This window comes from Ascaphus truei, unplaced genomic scaffold, assembly GCF_040206685.1.
Source record: "Ascaphus truei isolate aAscTru1 unplaced genomic scaffold, aAscTru1.hap1 HAP1_SCAFFOLD_520, whole genome shotgun sequence".
NCBI lineage: Eukaryota > Metazoa > Chordata > Amphibia > Anura > Ascaphidae > Ascaphus > Ascaphus truei.
Window position 1 is genome coordinate 212,501 of NW_027456851.1, and position 18,701 is coordinate 231,201.

The 18,701-nt window shown below is 57.9% G+C and overlaps 1 protein-coding gene across 1 annotated transcript in view; it reads left to right on the top strand.

Moving 5' to 3' along the window:
- NUGGC (nuclear GTPase, germinal center associated) overlaps nt 1-18,701 on the top strand; it is a gene marked incomplete at its 3' end in the record, with an annotated part of 159,592 nt that overhangs the window by 103,613 nt on the left and 37,278 nt on the right. Inside the window, exon 6 of the mRNA XM_075584277.1 lies at nt 2,290-2,471. Within this exon, the coding sequence (XP_075440392.1) occupies nt 2,290-2,471 (182 nt within the window). The remainder of the gene's footprint in view (nt 1-2,289; nt 2,472-18,701) is intronic.

An 18,701-nucleotide genomic window follows, 5' to 3' on the forward strand; every position in this document is an offset into this window, starting at 1 on the left:
CACACACACACACACACACAGAAACACACACACAGACACAGACACACACACACACACACACACACACACACAGAAACACACACACAGAAACACACACACACACACACACACACACACACACAGAAACACACACACACACACAGAAACACACACACACAGAAACACACACACACACACAGAAACACACACACACACAGAAACACACACACACACAGAAACACACACACACAGAAACACACACACACAGAAACACACACACACAGAAACACACACACACAGAAACACACAGAAACACACAGAAACACACACACACACACACACACACACACAGAAACACACACACACACACACACACACACAGAAACACACACACACACACACACACACAGAAACACACACACACAGAAACACACACACACACACACACACACACACACACACACACACACACACACACACACACACACACACACACACACACACACACACACACAGAAACACACACACACACAGAAACACACACACACACAGAAACACACACACACACACACAGAAACACACACACACACACACAGAAACACACACACAGAAACACACACACAGACACAGCTAGGGTCTTCTTTTCTTCCCCCCTCCCCCTCCCACTTCCTATATGTCTCTGACCCCATGTATGTGGCTTCTACTGTCTCCCCCCACGTGGCTGTCTTCTCTCTCTCCCCACGTGGCTGTCTTCTACTGTCTCCCCACGTGGCTGTCTTCTACTGTCCCCCCACGTGGCTGTCTTCTGTCTCCCCACGTGGCTGTCTTCTCTGTCTCTCCCCATGTGGCTGTCTTCTCTGTCTCTCCCCACGTGGCTGTCTTCTACTGTCTCCCCACGTGGCTGTCTTTACTGTCTCTCCCCACGTGGCTGTCTTTACTGTCTCTCCCCACGTGGCTGTCTTCTCTGTCTCTCCCCACGTGGCTGTCTTCTACTGTCTCTCCCCACGTGGCTGTCTTCTCTGTCTCTCCCCATGTATGTGGCTTCTACTGTCTCCCCCCCACGTGGCTGTCTTCTACTGTCTCCCCATGTGGCTGTCTTCTCTGTCTCTCCCCATGTATGTGGCTTCTACTGTCTCCCCCCACGTGGCTGTCTTCTACTGTCTCCCCACGTGGCTGTCTTCTCTGTCTCTCCCCACGTGGCTGTCTTCTCTGTCTCTCCCCACGTGGCTGTCTTCTCTGTCTCTCCCCACGTGGCTGTCTTCTACTGTCTCTCCCCACGTGGCTGTCTTCTCTGTCTCTCCCCATGTATGTGGATTCTACTGTCTCTCCCCACGTGGCTGTCTTCTACCGTCTCCCCACGTGGCTGTCTTCTCTGTCTCTCCCCACGTGGCTGTCTTCTACTGTCTCTCCCCACGTGGCTGTCTTCTCTGTCTCCCCCCATGAGGCTGTCTTCTCTCTCTCCCCCCATGTGGCTGTCTTCTCTCTCTCCCCCCATGTGGCTGTCTTCTCTCTCTCCCCCCATGTGGCTGTCTTCTCTCTCTCCCCCCATGTGGCTGTCTTCTCTCTCTCTCTCCCCATGTGGCTGTCTTCTCTCTCTCCCCACGTGGCTGTCTTCTCTGTCTGTCCACATATAGCTGTCTCTTCTCCCCCCTGCACCCCCTCTTCACGTGGCTGTCCTCTCTTCCCGTCCCCCTGACCCCACGTGGCTGTTCTCTCTCTCCCCCACTACCCTCCCCCCCATATGGCTGTCTTCTCTTTTCCCCCTCTGCCCCCCACATGGCTGTCCTCTCTCTCTCTCTCTCTCTCTCTCTCTCCCCCTTGCCCCCCACATGGCTGTCCTATCTCTCCCCCCCCCCACACATGGCTGTCCTATCTCTCCCCCCCTGCCCCCCACGTGGCTGTCCTCTCTCTCTCTCCTCTGCCCCCCCACATGGCTGTCCTCTCTCTCACCCCCCACCCCCCACATGGCTGTCCTCTCTCTCTCTCTCTCTCTCTCTCTCTCTCTCTCTCTCTCTCTCTCTCTCTCTCTCTCTCTCTCTCTCTCTCTCTCCCTCCCCCCCACGTGGCTGTCCCCTCTCTCTCTCTCCTCTGCCCCCCCACATGGCTGTCCTCTCTCTCACCCCCCACCCCCCACATGGCTGTCCTCTCTCTCTCTCTCTCTCTCTCTCTCTCCCCCTCCCCCCCACGTGGCTGTCCCCTCTCTCCTCTGCCCCCACACATGGCTGTCCTCTCTCTCTCCCCCTCCCCCCACATGGCTGTCCTCTCTCACCCCCCCACCCCCCACATGGCTGTCCTCTCTCCCCCTCTCAGTACCTCCGGAGATGTGATGCAGTTTGGGTCGTCACTAACATCACTCGTGCGGTTGATGATAAAACGGCCAATGAGATGCTGAGTAACGGTCTGCGCCGGCAGCTGTATATGGACGGGCGCTGCAAAGGGATGGCCGTCATCTGCACCAAGACTGACCTGTTCAGCACGCGGGAGATCATACGGTGAGGGGGCGACATATGTGGGGAGACCAAGAGGTGGGGCCTGTCCCCCAGCCCCCTGCGGCACCGAGCCTGTCCCCCAGCCCCCTGCGGCACCGAGCCTGTCCCCCAGCCCCCTGCGGCACCGAGCCTGTCCCCCAGCCCCCTGCGGCACCGAGCCTGTCCCCCAGCCCCCTGCGGCACCGAGCCTGTCCCCCAGCCCCCTGCGGCACCGAGCCTGTCCCCCAGCCCCCTGCGGCACCGAGCCTGTCCCCCAGCCCCCTGCGGCACCGAGCCTGTCCCCCAGCCCCCTGCGGCACAGAGCCTGTCCCCCAGCCCCCTGCGGCACCGAGCCTGTCCCCCAGCCTCCTGCGGCACAGAGCCTGTCCCCCAGCCCCCTGCGGCACAGAGCCCGTCCCCCAGCCCCCTGCGGCACAGAGCCCGTCCCCCAGCCCCCTGCGGCACCGAGCCTGTCCCCCAGCCCCCTGCGGCACCGAGCCTGTCCCCCAGCGGCACAGAGCCTGTCCCCCAGCCCCCAGCGGCACAGAGCCTGTCCCCCAGCCCCCTGCGGCACCGAGCCTGTCCCCCAGCCTCCTGCGGCACAGAGCCTGTCCCCCAGCCCCCTGCGGCACAGAGCCCGTCCCCCAGCCCCCTGCGGCACCGAGCCCGTCCCCCAGCCCCCTGCGGCACAGAGCCTGTCCCCCAGCCCCCTGCGGCACAGAGCCTGTCCCCCAGCGGCACAGAGCCTGTCCCCCAGCGGCACAGAGCCTGTCCCCCAGCGGCACAGAGCCTGTCCCCCAGCCCCCTGCGGCACAGAGCCTGTCCCCCAGCCCCCTGCGGCACAGAGCCTGTCCCCCAGCCCCCTGCGGCACCGAGCCTGTCCCCCAGCCCCCTGCGGCACCGAGCCTGTCCCCCAGCGGCACAGAGCCTGTCCCCCAGCCCCCTGCGGCACAGAGCCTGTCCCCCAGCCCCCTGCGGCACCGAGCCTGTCCCCCAGCCCCCTGCGGCACCGAGCCTGTCCCCCAGCCCCCTGCGGCACAGAGCCTGTCCCCCAGCCCCCTGCGGCACAGAGCCTGTCCCCCAGCCCCCTGCGGCACAGAGCCTGTCCCCCAGCCCCCTGTGGCACAGAGCCCGTCCCCCAGCCCCCTGCGGCACAGAGCCCGTCCCCCAGCCCCCTGCGGCACCGAGCCCGTCCCCCAGCCCCCTGCGGCACCGAGCCTGTCCCCCAGCGGCACAGAGCCTGTCCCCCAGCCCCCAGCGGCACAGAGCCTGTCCCCCAGCCCCCTGCGGCACCGAGCCTGTCCCCCAGCCTCCTGCGGCACAGAGCCTGTCCCCCAGCCCCCTGCGGCACAGAGCCCGTCCCCCAGCCCCCTGCGGCACAGAGCCTGTCCCCCAGCCCCCTGCGGCACAGAGCCTGTCCCCCAGCCCCCTGCGGCACAGAGCCTGTCCCCCAGCGGCACAGTGCCTGTCCCCCAGCGGCACAGAGCCTGTCCCCCAGCCCCCTGCGGCACAGAGCCCGTCCCCCAGCCCCCTGCGGCACCGAGCCTGTCCCCCAGCCCCCTGCGGCACAGAGCCTGTCCCCCAGCCCCCTGCGGCACCGAGCCTGTCCCCCAGCCCCCTGCGGCACCGAGCCTGTCCCCCAGCGGTACAGAGCCTGTCCCCCAGCCCCCTGCGGCACAGAGCCTGTCCCCCAGCCCCCTGCGGCACAGAGCCCGTCCCCCAGCCCCCTGCGGCACAGAGCCCGTCCCCCAGCCCCCTGCGGCACAGAGCCCGTCCCCCAGCCCCCTGCGGCACCGAGCCCGTCCCCCAGCCCCCTGCGGCACAGAGCCCGTCCCCCAGCCCCCTGCGGCACAGAGCCCGTCCCCCAGCCCCCTGCGGCACAGAGCCCGTCCCCCAGCCCCCTGCGGCACAGAGCCCGTCCCCCAGCCCCCTGCGGCACAGAGCCCGTCCCCCAGCCCCCTGCGGCACCGAGCCTGTCCCCCAGCCCCCTGCGGCACCGAGCCTGTCCCCCAGCCCCCTGCGGCACCGAGCCTGTCCCCCAGCCCCCTGCGGCACCGAGCCTGTCCCCCAGCCCCCTGCGGCACCGAGCCTGTCCCCCAGCCCCCTGCGGCACCGAGCCTGTCCCCCAGCCCCCTGCGGCACCGAGCCTGTCCCCCAGCCCCCTGCGGCACAGAGCCTGTCCCCCAGCCCCCTGCGGCACAGAGCCTGTCCCCCAGCCCCCTGCGGCACAGAGCCTGTCCCCCAGCCCCCTGCGGCACAGAGCCTGTCCCCCAGCCCCCTGCGGCACAGAGCGTGTCCCCCAGCCCCCTGCGGCACAGAGCCCGTCCCCCAGCCCCCTGCGGCACAGAGCCCGTCCCCCAGCGGCACAGAGCCTGTCCCCCAGCGGCACCGAGCCTGTCCCCCAGCCCCCTGCGGCACCGAGCCTGTCCCCCAGCCCCCTGCGGCACAGAGCGTGTCCCCCAGCCCCCTGCGGCACCGAGCCTGTCCCCCAGCCCCCTGCGGCACAGAGCCTGTCCCCCAGCGGCACCGAGCCTGTCCCCCAGCCCCCTGCGGCACAGAGCCTGTCCCCCAGCCCCCTGCGGCACAGAGCCCGTCCCCCAGCCCCCTGCGGCACAGAGCCCGTCCCCCAGCCCCCTGCGGCACCGAGCCCGTCCCCCAGCCCCCTGCGGCACCGAGCCTGTCCCCCAGCCCCCTGCGGCACCGAGCCTGTCCCCCAGCCCCCTGCGGCACCGAGCCTGTCCCCCAGCGGCACAGAGCCTGTCCCCCAGCCCCCTGCGGCACAGAGCCTGTCCCCCAGCCCCCTGCGGCACAGAGCCTGTCCCCCAGCCCCCTGCGGCACAGAGCCTGTCCCCCAGCCCCCTGCGGCACAGAGCCTGTCCCCCAGCCCCCTGCGGCACAGAGCCTGTCCCCCAGCCCCCTGCGGCACAGAGCCTGTCCCCCAGCGGCACAGAGCCTGTCCCCCAGCGGCACAGAGCGTTCCCCTCCCCCCCTCCCTTACGGCATTGAGTGTCCCTCCCCCATCTGTTCCCCGTTTCGTCACAGGGCTCCCCCCCCCCCCCATGCCCTGCGGCACAAATGATAAATCCATGCTGACTATTACTAATAATTTTGTTTACCATTAGGTATTCCTGAATATTATCCCGTATTAAACCTTCACGTAGTTTCCCTACTATTGAAGTCAGGCTTACAGGTCTGTAATTTCCCGGGTGTGATCGAGCTCCCTTTTTAAATATAGGCACCACATCTGCTTTACGCCAATCTTGTGGTACTGAGCCTGTGGAAATGGAGTCATTGAATATTAAATGTAATGGTTTGGCTATAACTGAGCTTAACTCCTTGAGATCTCTTGGATGTATGCCATCGGGGCCAGGTGCCTTATTTACTTTAATTTTATAAGATGGATGCCTGTGAAACAAAATGGATTCCACTCCAGAGACCCCTCCAGTCCATATTACACAGTCCCTTCTCTTATACTTTTCGAACTCATCAGTGAGAAATGTATAATATCTTCAGTTTTCTCCTCTCTCTCTCTCCTCTGCCCCCCCACATGGCTGTCCTCTCTCTCACCCCCCACCCCCCACATGGCTGTCCTCTCTCTCTCTCTCTCTCTCTCTCTCCCCCTACCCCCCACGTGGCTGTCCCCTCTCTCCTCTGCCCCCACACATGGCTGTCCTCTCTCTCTCCCCCTCCCCCCACATGGCTGTCCTCTCTCACCCCCCCACCCCCCACATGGCTGTCCTCTCTCCCCCTCTCAGTACCTCCGGAGATGTGATGCAGTTTGGGTCGTCACTAACATCACTCGTGCGGTTGATGATAAAACGGCCAATGAGATGCTGAGTAACGGTCTGCGCCCCTGCGGCACAGAGCCTGTCCCCCAGCCCCCTGCGGCACAGAGCCTGTCCCCCAGCCCCCTGCGGCACAGAGCCTGTCCCCCAGCCCCCTGCGGCACAGAGCCTGTCCCCCAGCCCCCTGTGGCACAGAGCCCGTCCCCCAGCCCCCTGCGGCACAGAGCCCGTCCCCCAGCCCCCTGCGGCACCGAGCCCGTCCCCCAGCCCCCTGCGGCACCGAGCCTGTCCCCCAGCGGCACAGAGCCTGTCCCCCAGCCCCCAGCGGCACAGAGCCTGTCCCCCAGCCCCCTGCGGCACCGAGCCTGTCCCCCAGCCTCCTGCGGCACAGAGCCCGTCCCCCAGCCCCCTGCGGCACAGAGCCCGTCCCCCAGCCCCCTGCGGCACAGAGCCTGTCCCCCAGCCCCCTGCGGCACAGAGCCTGTCCCCCAGCCCCCTGCGGCACAGAGCCTGTCCCCCAGCGGCACAGTGCCTGTCCCCCAGCGGCACAGAGCCTGTCCCCCAGCCCCCTGCGGCACAGAGCCCGTCCCCCAGCCCCCTGCGGCACCGAGCCTGTCCCCCAGCCCCCTGCGGCACAGAGCCTGTCCCCCAGCCCCCTGCGGCACCGAGCCTGTCCCCCAGCCCCCTGCGGCACCGAGCCTGTCCCCCAGCGGTACAGAGCCTGTCCCCCAGCCCCCTGCGGCACAGAGCCTGTCCCCCAGCCCCCTGCGGCACAGAGCCCGTCCCCCAGCCCCCTGCGGCACAGAGCCCGTCCCCCAGCCCCCTGCGGCACAGAGCCCGTCCCCCAGCCCCCTGCGGCACCGAGCCCGTCCCCCAGCCCCCTGCGGCACAGAGCCCGTCCCCCAGCCCCCTGCGGCACAGAGCCCGTCCCCCAGCCCCCTGCGGCACAGAGCCCGTCCCCCAGCCCCCTGCGGCACAGAGCCTGTCCCCCAGCCCCCTGCGGCACCGAGCCTGTCCCCCAGCCCCCTGCGGCACCGAGCCTGTCCCCCAGCCCCCTGCGGCACCGAGCCTGTCCCCCAGCCCCCTGCGGCACCGAGCCTGTCCCCCAGCCCCCTGCGGCACCGAGCCTGTCCCCCAGCCCCCTGCGGCACCGAGCCTGTCCCCCAGCCCCCTGCGGCACCGAGCCTGTCCCCCAGCCCCCTGCGGCACAGAGCCTGTCCCCCAGCCCCCTGCGGCACAGAGCCTGTCCCCCAGCCCCCTGCGGCACAGAGCCTGTCCCCCAGCCCCCTGCGGCACAGAGCCTGTCCCCCAGCCCCCTGCGGCACAGAGCGTGTCCCCCAGCCCCCTGCGGCACAGAGCCCGTCCCCCAGCCCCCTGCGGCACAGAGCCCGTCCCCCAGCGGCACAGAGCCTGTCCCCCAGCGGCACCGAGCCTGTCCCCCAGCCCCCTGCGGCACCGAGCCTGTCCCCCAGCCCCCTGCGGCACCGAGCCTGTCCCCCAGCCCCCTGCGGCACCGAGCCTGTCCCCCAGCCCCCTGCGGCACAGAGCGTGTCCCCCAGCCCCCTGCGGCACCGAGCCTGTCCCCCAGCCCCCTGCGGCACAGAGCCTGTCCCCCAGCGGCACCGAGCCTGTCCCCCAGCCCCCTGCGGCACAGAGCCTGTCCCCCAGCCCCCTGCGGCACAGAGCCCGTCCCCCAGCCCCCTGCGGCACAGAGCCCGTCCCCCAGCCCCCTGCGGCACAGAGCCCGTCCCCCAGCCCCCTGCGGCACCGAGCCTGTCCCCCAGCCCCCTGCGGCACCGAGCCTGTCCCCCAGCCCCCTGCGGCACCGAGCCTGTCCCCCAGCGGCACAGAGCCTGTCCCCCAGCGGCACAGAGCCTGTCCCCCAGCCCCCTGCGGCACAGAGCCTGTCCCCCAGCCCCCTGCGGCACAGAGCCTGTCCCCCAGCCCCCTGCGGCACAGAGCCTGTCCCCCAGCCCCCTGCGGCACAGAGCCTGTCCCCCAGCCCCCTGCGGCACAGAGCCTGTCCCCCAGCGGCACAGAGCCTGTCCCCCAGCGGCACAGAGCGTTCCCCTCCCCCCCTCCCTTACGGCATTGAGTGTCCCTCCCCCATCTGTTCCCCGTTTCGTCACAGGGCTCCCCCCCCCCCCCCATGCCCTGCGGCACAAATGATAAATCCATGCTGACTATTACTAATAATTTTGTTTACCATTAGGTATTCCTGAATATTATCCCGTATTAAACCTTCACGTAGTTTCCCTACTATTGAAGTCAGGCTTACAGGTCTGTAATTTCCCGGGTGTGATCGAGCTCCCTTTTTAAATATAGGCACCACATCTGCTTTACGCCAATCTTGTGGTACTGAGCCTGTGGAAATGGAGTCATTGAATATTAAATGTAATGGTTTGGCTATAACTGAGCTTAACTCCTTGAGATCTCTTGGATGTATGCCATCGGGGCCAGGTGCCTTATTTACTTTAATTTTATAAGATGGATGCCTGTGAAACAAAATGGATTCCACTCCAGAGACCCCTCCAGTCCATATTACACAGTCCCTTCTCTTATACTTTTCGAACTCATCAGTGAGAAATGTATAATATCTTCAGTTTTCTCCTTATTCCGAGAAGGTACAGTATCCATCCGTGGTTGGGAGCATCATACGTTATTCACCCGGTTCTGGGGTGTCGATATCCTGGAGCCTCACCCGCTTCGTACCCACTGCCAGTGGTTTTTCCTTGGCTGGCATTCCTGTCACTTTAATTGCAACTCATCAATAGGGATTTCTGCACCATCATAGTCCAATTCCATTCCTTTATCTGTGGCATCGTCTCGCAGGGGCACGGAGGGAATAACATGTGAAGTCATTCTGGCAATGATTCCTTTATCTGTGGCACCGTCTCGCAGGGGCACGGAGGGAATAACATGTGAAGTCATTCTGGCAATGATTCCTTTATCTGTGGCACCGTCTCGCAGGGGCACGGAGGGAATAACATGTGAAGTCATTCTGGCAATGATTCCTTTATCTGTGGCACCGTCTCGCAGGGGCACGGAGGGAATAACATGTGAAGTCATTCTGGCAATGATTCCTTTATCTGTGGCATCGTCTCGCAGGGGCACGGAGGGAATAACTTGTGAAGTCATTCTGGCAATGATTCCTTTATCTGTGGCACCGTCTCGCAGGGGCACGGAGGGAATAACTTGTGAAGTCATTCTGGCAATGATTCCTTTATCTGTGGCATCGTCTCGCAGGGGCACGGAGGGAATAACATGTGAAGTCATTCTGGCAATGATTCCTTTATCTGTGGCACCGTCTCGCAGGGGCACGGAGGGAATAACATGTGAAGTCATTCTGGCAATGATTCCTTTATCTGTGGCATCGTCTCGCAGGGGCACGGAGGGAATAACATGTGAAGTCATTCTGGCAATGATTCCTTTATCTGTGGCACCGTCTCGCAGGGGCACGGAGGGAATAACATGTGAAGTCATTCTGGCAATGATTCCTTTATCTGTGGCACCGTCTCGCAGGGGCACGGAGGGAATAACATGTGAAGTCATTCTGGCAATGATTCCTTTATCTGTGGCACCGTCTCGCAGGGGCACGGAGGGAATAACATGTGAAGTCATTCTGGCAATGATTCCTTTATCTGTGGCATCGTCTCGCAGGGGCACGGAGGGAATAACATGTGAAGTCATTCTGGCAATGATTCCTTTATCTGTGGCACCGTCTCGCAGGGGCACGGAGGGAATAACATGTGAAGTCATTCTGGCAATGATTCCTTTATCTGTGGCATCGTCTCGCAGGGGCACGGAGGGAATAACATGTGAAGTCATTCTGGCAATGATTCCTTTATCTGTGGCATCGTCTCGCAGGGGCACGGAGGGAATAACATGTGAAGTCATTCTGGCAATGATTCCTTTATCTGTGGCATCGTCTCGCAGGGGCACGGAGGGAATAACATGTGAAGTCATTCTGGCAATGATTCCTTTATCTGTGGCATCGTCTCGCAGGGGCACGGAGGGAATAACATGTGAAGTCATTCTGGCAATGATTCCTTTATCTGTGGCACCGTCTCGCAGGGGCACGGAGGGAATAACATGTGAAGTCATTCTGGCAATGATTCCTTTATCTGTGGCACCGTCTCGCAGGGGCACGGAGGGAGTAACATGTGAAGTCATTCTGGCAATGATTCCTTTATCTGTGGCATCGTCTCGCAGGGGCACGGAGGGAATAACTTGTGAAGTCATTCTGACAATGATTCCTTTATCTGTGGCACCGTCTCGCAGGGGCACGGAGGGAATAACATGTGAAGTCATTCTGGCAATGATTCCTTTATCTGTGGCACCGTCTCGCAGGGGCACGGAGGGAATAACATGTGAAGTCATTCTGGCAATGATTCCTTTATCTGTGGCATCGTCTCGCAGGGGCACGGAGGGAATAACATGTGAAGTCATTCTGGCAATGATTCCTTTATCTGTGGCACCGTCTCGCAGGGGCACGGAGGGAATAACATGTGAAGTCATTCTGGCAATGATTCCTTTATCTGTGGCACCGTCTCGCAGGGGCACGGAGGGAATAACTTGTGAAGTAATTCTGGCAATGATTCCTTTATCTGTGGCACCGTCTCGCAGGGGCACGGAGGGAATAACATGTGAAGTCATTCTGGCAATGATTCCTTTATCTGTGGCACCGTCTCGCAGGGGCACGGAGGGAATAACATGTGAAGTCATTCTGGCAATGATTCCTTTATCTGTGGCATCGTCTCGCAGGGGCACGGAGGGAATAACATGTGAAGTCATTCTGGCAATGATTCCTTTATCTGTGGCACCGTCTCGCAGGGGCACGGAGGGAGTAACATGTGAAGTCATTCTGGCAATGATTCCTTTATCTGTGGCACCGTCTCGCAGGGGCACGGAGGGAATAACATGTGAAGTCATTCTGGCAATGATTCCTTTATCTGTGGCATCGTCTCGCAGGGGCACGGAGGGAATAACATGTGAAGTCATTCTGGCAATGATTCCTTTATCTGTGGCACCGTCTCGCAGGGGCACGGAGGGAATAACATGTGAAGTCATTCTGGCAATGATTCCTTTATCTGTGGCATCGTCTCGCAGGGGCACGGAGGGAATAACATGTGAAGTCATTCTGGCAATGATTCCTTTATCTGTGGCACCGTCTCGCAGGGGCACGGAGGGAATAACATGTGAAGTCATTCTGGCAATGATTCCTTTATCTGTGGCATCGTCTCGCAGGGGCACGGAGGGAATAACATGTGAAGTCATTCTGGCAATGATTCCTTTATCTGTGGCACCGTCTCGCAGGGGCACGGAGGGAATAACATGTGAAGTCATTCTGGCAATGATTCCTTTATCTGTGGCACCGTCTCGCAGGGGCACGGAGGGAATAACATGTGAAGTCATTCTGGCAATGATTCCTTTATCTGTGGCACCGTCTCGCAGGGGCACGGAGGGAATAACATGTGAAGTCATTCTGGCAATGATTCCTTTATCTGTGGCATCGTCTCGCAGGGGCACGGAGGGAATAACATGTGAAGTCATTCTGGCAATGATTCCTTTATCTGTGGCACCGTCTCGCAGGGGCACGGAGGGAATAACATGTGAAGTCATTCTGGCAATGATTCCTTTATCTGTGGCACCGTCTCGCAGGGGCACGGAGGGAATAACATGTGAAGTCATTCTGGCAATGATTCCTTTATCTGTGGCACCGTCTCGCAGGGGCACGGAGGGAGTAACATGTGAAGTCATTCTGGCAATGATTCCTTTATCTGTGGCACCGTCTCGCAGGGGCACGGAGGGAATAACATGTGAAGTCATTCTGGCAATGATTCCTTTATCTGTGGCACCGTCTCGCAGGGGCACGGAGGGAATAACATGTGAAGTCATTCTGGCAATGATTCCTTTATCTGTGGCACCGTCTCGCAGGGGCACGGAGGGAGTAACATGTGAAGTCATTCTGGCAATGATTCCTTTATCTGTGGCATCGTCTCGCAGGGGCACGGAGGGAATAACATGTGAAGTCATTCTGGCAATGATTCCTTTATCTGTGGCACCGTCTCGCAGGGGCACGGAGGGAATAACATGTGAAGTCATTCTGGCAATGATTCCTTTATCTGTGGCACCGTCTCGCAGGGGCACGGAGGGAGTAACATGTGAAGTCATTCTGGCAATGATTCCTTTATCTGTGGCATCGTCTCGCAGGGGCACGGAGGGAGTAACATGTGAAGTCATTCTGGCAATGATTCCTTTATCTGTGGCATCGTCTCGCAGGGGCACGGAGGGAATAACATGTGAAGTCATTCTGGCAATGATTCCTTTATCTGTGGCACCGTCTCGCAGGGGCACGGAGGGAATAACATGTGAAGTCATTCTGGCAATGATTCCTTTATCTGTGGCATCGTCTCGCAGGGGCACGGAGGGAATAACATGTGAAGTCATTCTGGCAATGATTCCTTTATCTGTGGCACCGTCTCGCAGGGGCACGGAGGGAATAACATGTGAAGTCATTCTGGCAATGATTCCTTTATCTGTGGCACCGTCTCGCAGGGGCACGGAGGGAATAACATGTGAAGTCATTCTGGCAATGATTCCTTTATCTGTGGCATCGTCTCGCAGGGGCACGGAGGGAATAACATGTGAAGTCATTCTGGCAATGATTCCTTTATCTGTGGCATCGTCTCGCAGGGGCACGGAGGGAATAGCATGTGAAGTCATTCTGGCAATGATTCCTTTATCTGTGGCATCGTCTCGCAGGGGCACGGAGGGAATAACATGTGAAGTCATTCTGGCAATGATTCCTTTATCTGTGGCACCGTCTCGCAGGGGCACGGAGGGAATAACATGTGAAGTCATTCTGGCAATGATTCCTTTATCTGTGGCACCGTCTCGCAGGGGCACGGAGGGAATAACATGTGAAGTCATTCTGGCAATGATTCCTTTATCTGTGGCACCGTCCCGCAGGGGCACGGAGGGAATAACATGTGAAGTCATTCTGGCAATGATTCCTTTATCTGTGGCACCGTCTCGCAGGGGCACGGAGGGAGTAACATGTGAAGTCATTCTGGCAATGATTCCTTTATCTGTGGCATCGTCTCGCAGCGGCACGGAGGGAATAACATGTGAAGTCATTCTGGCAATGATTCCTTTATCTGTGGCACCGTCTCGCAGGGGCACGGAGGGAATAACATGTGAAGTCATTCTGGCAATGATTCCTTTATCTGTGGCACCGTCTCGCAGGGGCACGGAGGGAATAACATGTGAAGTCATTCTGGCAATGATTCCTTTATCTGTGGCACCGTCTCGCAGGGGCACGGAGGGAATAACATGTGAAGTCATTCTGGCAATGATTCCTTTATCTGTGGCATCGTCTCGCAGGGGCACGGAGGGAATAACATGTGAAGTCATTCTGGCAATGATTCCTTTATCTGTGGCATCGTCTCGCAGGGGCACGGAGGGAATAACATGTGAAGTCATTCTGGCAATGATTCCTTTATCTGTGGCACCGTCTCGCAGGGGCACGGAGGGAATAACATGTGAAGTCATTCTGGCAATGATTCCTTTATCTGTGGCACCGTCTCGCAGGGGCACGGAGGGAATAACATGTGAAGTCATTCTGGCAATGATTCCTTTATCTGTGGCACCGTCCCGCAGGGGCACGGAGGGAATAACATGTGAAGTCATTCTGGCAATGATTCCTTTATCTGTGGCACCGTCTCGCAGGGGCACGGAGGGAGTAACATGTGAAGTCATTCTGGCAATGATTCCTTTATCTGTGGCATCGTCTCGCAGGGGCACGGAGGGAATAACATGTGAAGTCATTCTGGCAATGATTCCTTTATCTGTGGCACCGTCTCGCAGGGGCACGGAGGGAATAACATGTGAAGTCATTCTGGCAATGATTCCTTTATCTGTGGCACCGTCTCGCAGGGGCACGGAGGGAATAACATGTGAAGTCATTCTGGCAATGATTCCTTTATCTGTGGCACCGTCTCGCAGGGGCACGGAGGGAATAACATGTGAAGTCATTCTGGCAATGATTCCTTTATCTGTGGCACCGTCTCGCAGGGGCACGGAGGGAATAACATGTGAAGTCATTCTGGCAATGATTCCTTTATCTGTGGCATCGTCTCGCAGGGGCACGGAGGGAATAACATGTGAAGTCATTCTGGCAATGATTCCTTTATCTGTGGCACCGTCTCGCAGGGGCACGGAGGGAATAACATGTGAAGTCATTCTGGCAATGATTCCTTTATCTGTGGCATCGTCTCGCAGGGGCACGGAGGGAATAACATGTGAAGTCATTCTGGCAATGATTCCTTTATCTGTGGCACCGTCTCGCAGGGGCACGGAGGGAATAACATGTGAAGTCATTCTGGCAATGATTCCTTTATCTGTGGCATCGTCTCGCAGGGGCACGGAGGGAGTAACATGTGAAGTCATTCTGGCAATGATTCCTTTATCTGTGGCACCGTCTCGCAGGGGCACGGAGGGAATAACATGTGAAGTCATTCTGGCAATGATTCCTTTATCTGTGGCATCGTCTCGCAGGGGCACGGAGGGAATAACATGTGAAGTCATTCTGGCAATGATTCCTTTATCTGTGGCACCGTCTCGCAGGGGCACGGAGGGAATAACATGTGAAGTCATTCTGGCAATGATTCCTTTATCTGTGGCACCGTCTCGCAGGGGCACGGAGGGAATAACATGTGAAGTCATTCTGGCAATGATTCCTTTATCTGTGGCATCGTCTCGCAGGGGCACGGAGGGAATAACATGTGAAGTCATTCTGGCAATGATTCCTTTATCTGTGGCACCGTCTCGCAGGGGCACGGAGGGAATAACATGTGAAGTCATTCTGGCAATGATTCCTTTATCTGTGGCATCGTCTCGCAGGGGCACGGAGGGAATAACATGTGAAGTCATTCTGGCAATGATTCCTTTATCTGTGGCACCGTCTCGCAGGGGCACGGAGGGAATAACATTTGAAGTCATTCTGGCAATGATTCCTTTATCTGTGGCACCGTCTCGCAGGGGCACGGAGGGAATAACATGTGAAGTCATTCTGGCAATGATTCCTTTATCTGTGGCATCGTCTCGCAGGGGCACGGAGGGAATAACATGTGAAGTCATTCTGGCAATGATTCCTTTATCTGTGGCACCGTCTCGCAGGGGCACGGAGGGAATAACATGTGAAGTCATTCTGGCAATGATTCCTTTATCTGTGGCATCGTCTCGCAGGGGCACGGAGGGAATAACATGTGAAGTCATTCTGGCAATGATTCCTTTATCTGTGGCACCGTCTCGCAGGGGCACGGAGGGAGTAACATGTGAAGTCATTCTGGCAATGATTCCTTTATCTGTGGCACCGTCTCGCAGGGGCACGGAGGGAATAACATGTGAAGTCATTCTGGCAATGATTCCTTTATCTGTGGCACCGTCTCGCAGGGGCACGGAGGGAGTAACTTGTGAAGTCATTCTGGCAATGATTCCTTTATCTGTGGCATCGTCTCGCAGGGGCACGGAGGGAGTAACTTGTGAAGTCATTCTGGCAATGATTCCTTTATCTGTGGCACCGTCTCGCAGGGGCACGGAGGGAATAACATGTGAAGTCATTCTGGCAATGATTCCTTTATCTGTGGCACCGTCTCGCAGGGGCACGGAGGGAATAACATGTGAAGTCATTCTGGCAATGATTCCTTTATCTGTGGCATCGTCTCGCAGGGGCACGGAGGGAATAACTTGTGAAGTCATTCTGGCAATGATTCCTTTATCTGTGGCATCGTCTCGCAGGGGCACGGAGGGAATAACTTGTGAAGTCATTCTGGCAATGATTCCTTTATCTGTGGCATCGTCTCGCAGGGGCACGGAGGGAATAACATGTGAAGTCATTCTGGCAATGATTCCTTTATCTGTGGCACCGTCTCGCAGGGGCACGGAGGGAATAACATGTGAAGTCATTCTGGCAATGATTCCTTTATCTGTGGCACCGTCTCGCAGGGGCACGGAGGGAATAACTTGTGAAGTCTGCTGACGGACAGGTGAGGGTTAAGGGGACAGAATCACCGGAATGGTGAATCCTCACACTCACCCCACGAGGCGGATCAGGACATTTTGGAGAAAAGGGATTTGTGTTGGACGCTCTGTTGCCTAGGACCCACTTCATATCACTACGCCAAGCAGCACCTGGGTACTGGAGTACCCAGGCAGATACCCATTGTGCACCTACATCCACAGGGGGTAGCGCTCCCTCACACTTGGGAGGGTATTGCTGGGACAGGACGCCAGGAGTATTGGTGCCACGGCACCCTCAGTACTTTGGGGGGGGAACCACCATGTGTTGGGTCGTTAAGTGTTTTCTGTGGGTATCAGGTAATTCTGACACGATGCCTCCGTCCCGTCTGACATTAAGAATCAAACGCCTGCCTCTTCTTTTTCCAGGTCCTCTCCTACCTGTTTATTTAGCCACATTGGTTTTGACCTCATCCTAATGTATTTTTTGTAGATTAGGCCTCAGTTTATTAAAATCTGCCTTTCCAAAGTTTAAGGTCTTTGTTGAACCTGTCACAGGAGAGCAGGACTTTTAACACCTTTTAACCGGGATCATACACTCGGCAAAACAAGGTAGTAGAACAAAATGACGTTTATTTGGGTAAACCCGCGTACACACAATGAGTACACACAATGAGTACACACGAAAAACGAACTTACTGGGGGTCTGGGGGCGAAAACTCGGCTCACATGGGCGCAGGGCGCCTGCTTCGGAAGTCTTACCCGGACCGGAAATCCCTCCTGGCTTCCTGGTCCTCTGTTCGGCTAAAAACCTTAGCCGCGACCGCTACGTTCGAAAGCGAGAGCTCGGACCTCGCGTCTGACTTAGTCTCTGCCGGGCGGGCTTTCTCAGCGCCAAAAATGAATCCGGTTGGTCTGCTATTTGTGACAGAGCAACTTTGAAAAGCCGCCCGCGCTTCATCAACTCAAGGAACAAGAGCGTCTGTTTCTCTGACGCGGCCGTCTCCTTACATACACTCCGCTGTCCTATGTTCAGAGCGTGGGAATTCCTGCGCACTAGCCAATAGAAATGGGAGCTCGTCTCTGGGCTGACGTCAGAGGAGGAGGCGCGTCAAGCCGGCGGGAAATGCCGGGTAGGCGGGAAATACGAATTAGCCAATGGGAGAAGCGCCTACGAGCTGTATCTCCCCCGGCTAACTCATTGCCTCCCGCTGGGCAGGCTCCGCCAGGTCGGGGAGACTGAGAAGGTGTCCCCCCAGGGCGCCCTCTGTTCCCCGGACCTGGCACCTCGCCCTTCCTCAGGTTTTGTCACCTTTGGACATCCTCCTTTGAACTCCGATGTCTATCCAGACTTCCCGGCCCCTGGGTGGGTTCCCGGGCTGCCAGCAAAGACATTTATAGTAAATGCAGCAAACCTGTTATAACATCTTGTAATACAGAATACGGGGAGACCCATACCTGTGAGGGAAAGGGGTCTGGGGTATCTGGGCTCGAAAACCAGGAGTATGGGGGGCATTGGGCAGCCCCGGTGTAATGCAACCCGCGTACCGGCAAATAGTGTCTGCACGCCAGGAAGAATTAGGGGACCACCGGTAACTGCGGCCCCTGATCCCCTGCAAACAAGATAACTGCATTTCTACACAAATCTCCCACCTAAGACTTGGGCTTTGTCCATAGTGAAAGCGAGAGCGCGCGCTACAGTGCTACTTGCCTCGCGCGAGCTTTCCACTCCGGCGATGTGTGGACTGAGTGACATGAGATCAAGAAGATTTTTATGAAACATTGGTACATCTTAAGATCTGATGATGACCTTGTTAAAATACTAAAAGGTACTCCCAGTATCACTAGCAGGAGATCTGCTAATTTGCAGGATGGTCTTGTGCATAGTCATTTTAAACGCCCTACATTATCGACCTGGCTAACACCTCCACCAAAGGGCATGCACAAGTGCCAGAACTGCAAAGCATGCCAATACATCAACCCTGCCAAATCCTTCTTGGCTCATGATAAATCAGCAACTTTTGATATCAGACACTACATAAGCTGTAAAACCATCAATGTAATATATCTGATCAGTTGTGAGTGTGGCCTCAGATATGTTGGTAAAACTATCAGGGAGTTTAAAAAAAGAGTACTCGAACATATAAACTCTGTCCACAATAAATTAGAAACACCAGTTGCACGCCATGTAAACAATATGCACCAGGGAGATATTAAGTGCCTATCTTTTACAGGCATTGACCACCTTAAAAACAATATACGTGGTGGTGACATAAACAACAGATTATTAAAACGTGAGGCTGAATGGATATACAAGTTAAAAACATTGTACCCTCAAGGGTTAAACGAGGGTTTTACATACACTCCATTTATTTGATCATCAGTTGAGTTGACATCATGTTTACCTATCCATAAAATGTCTCATTTAAATAATTATAATCCATATGTT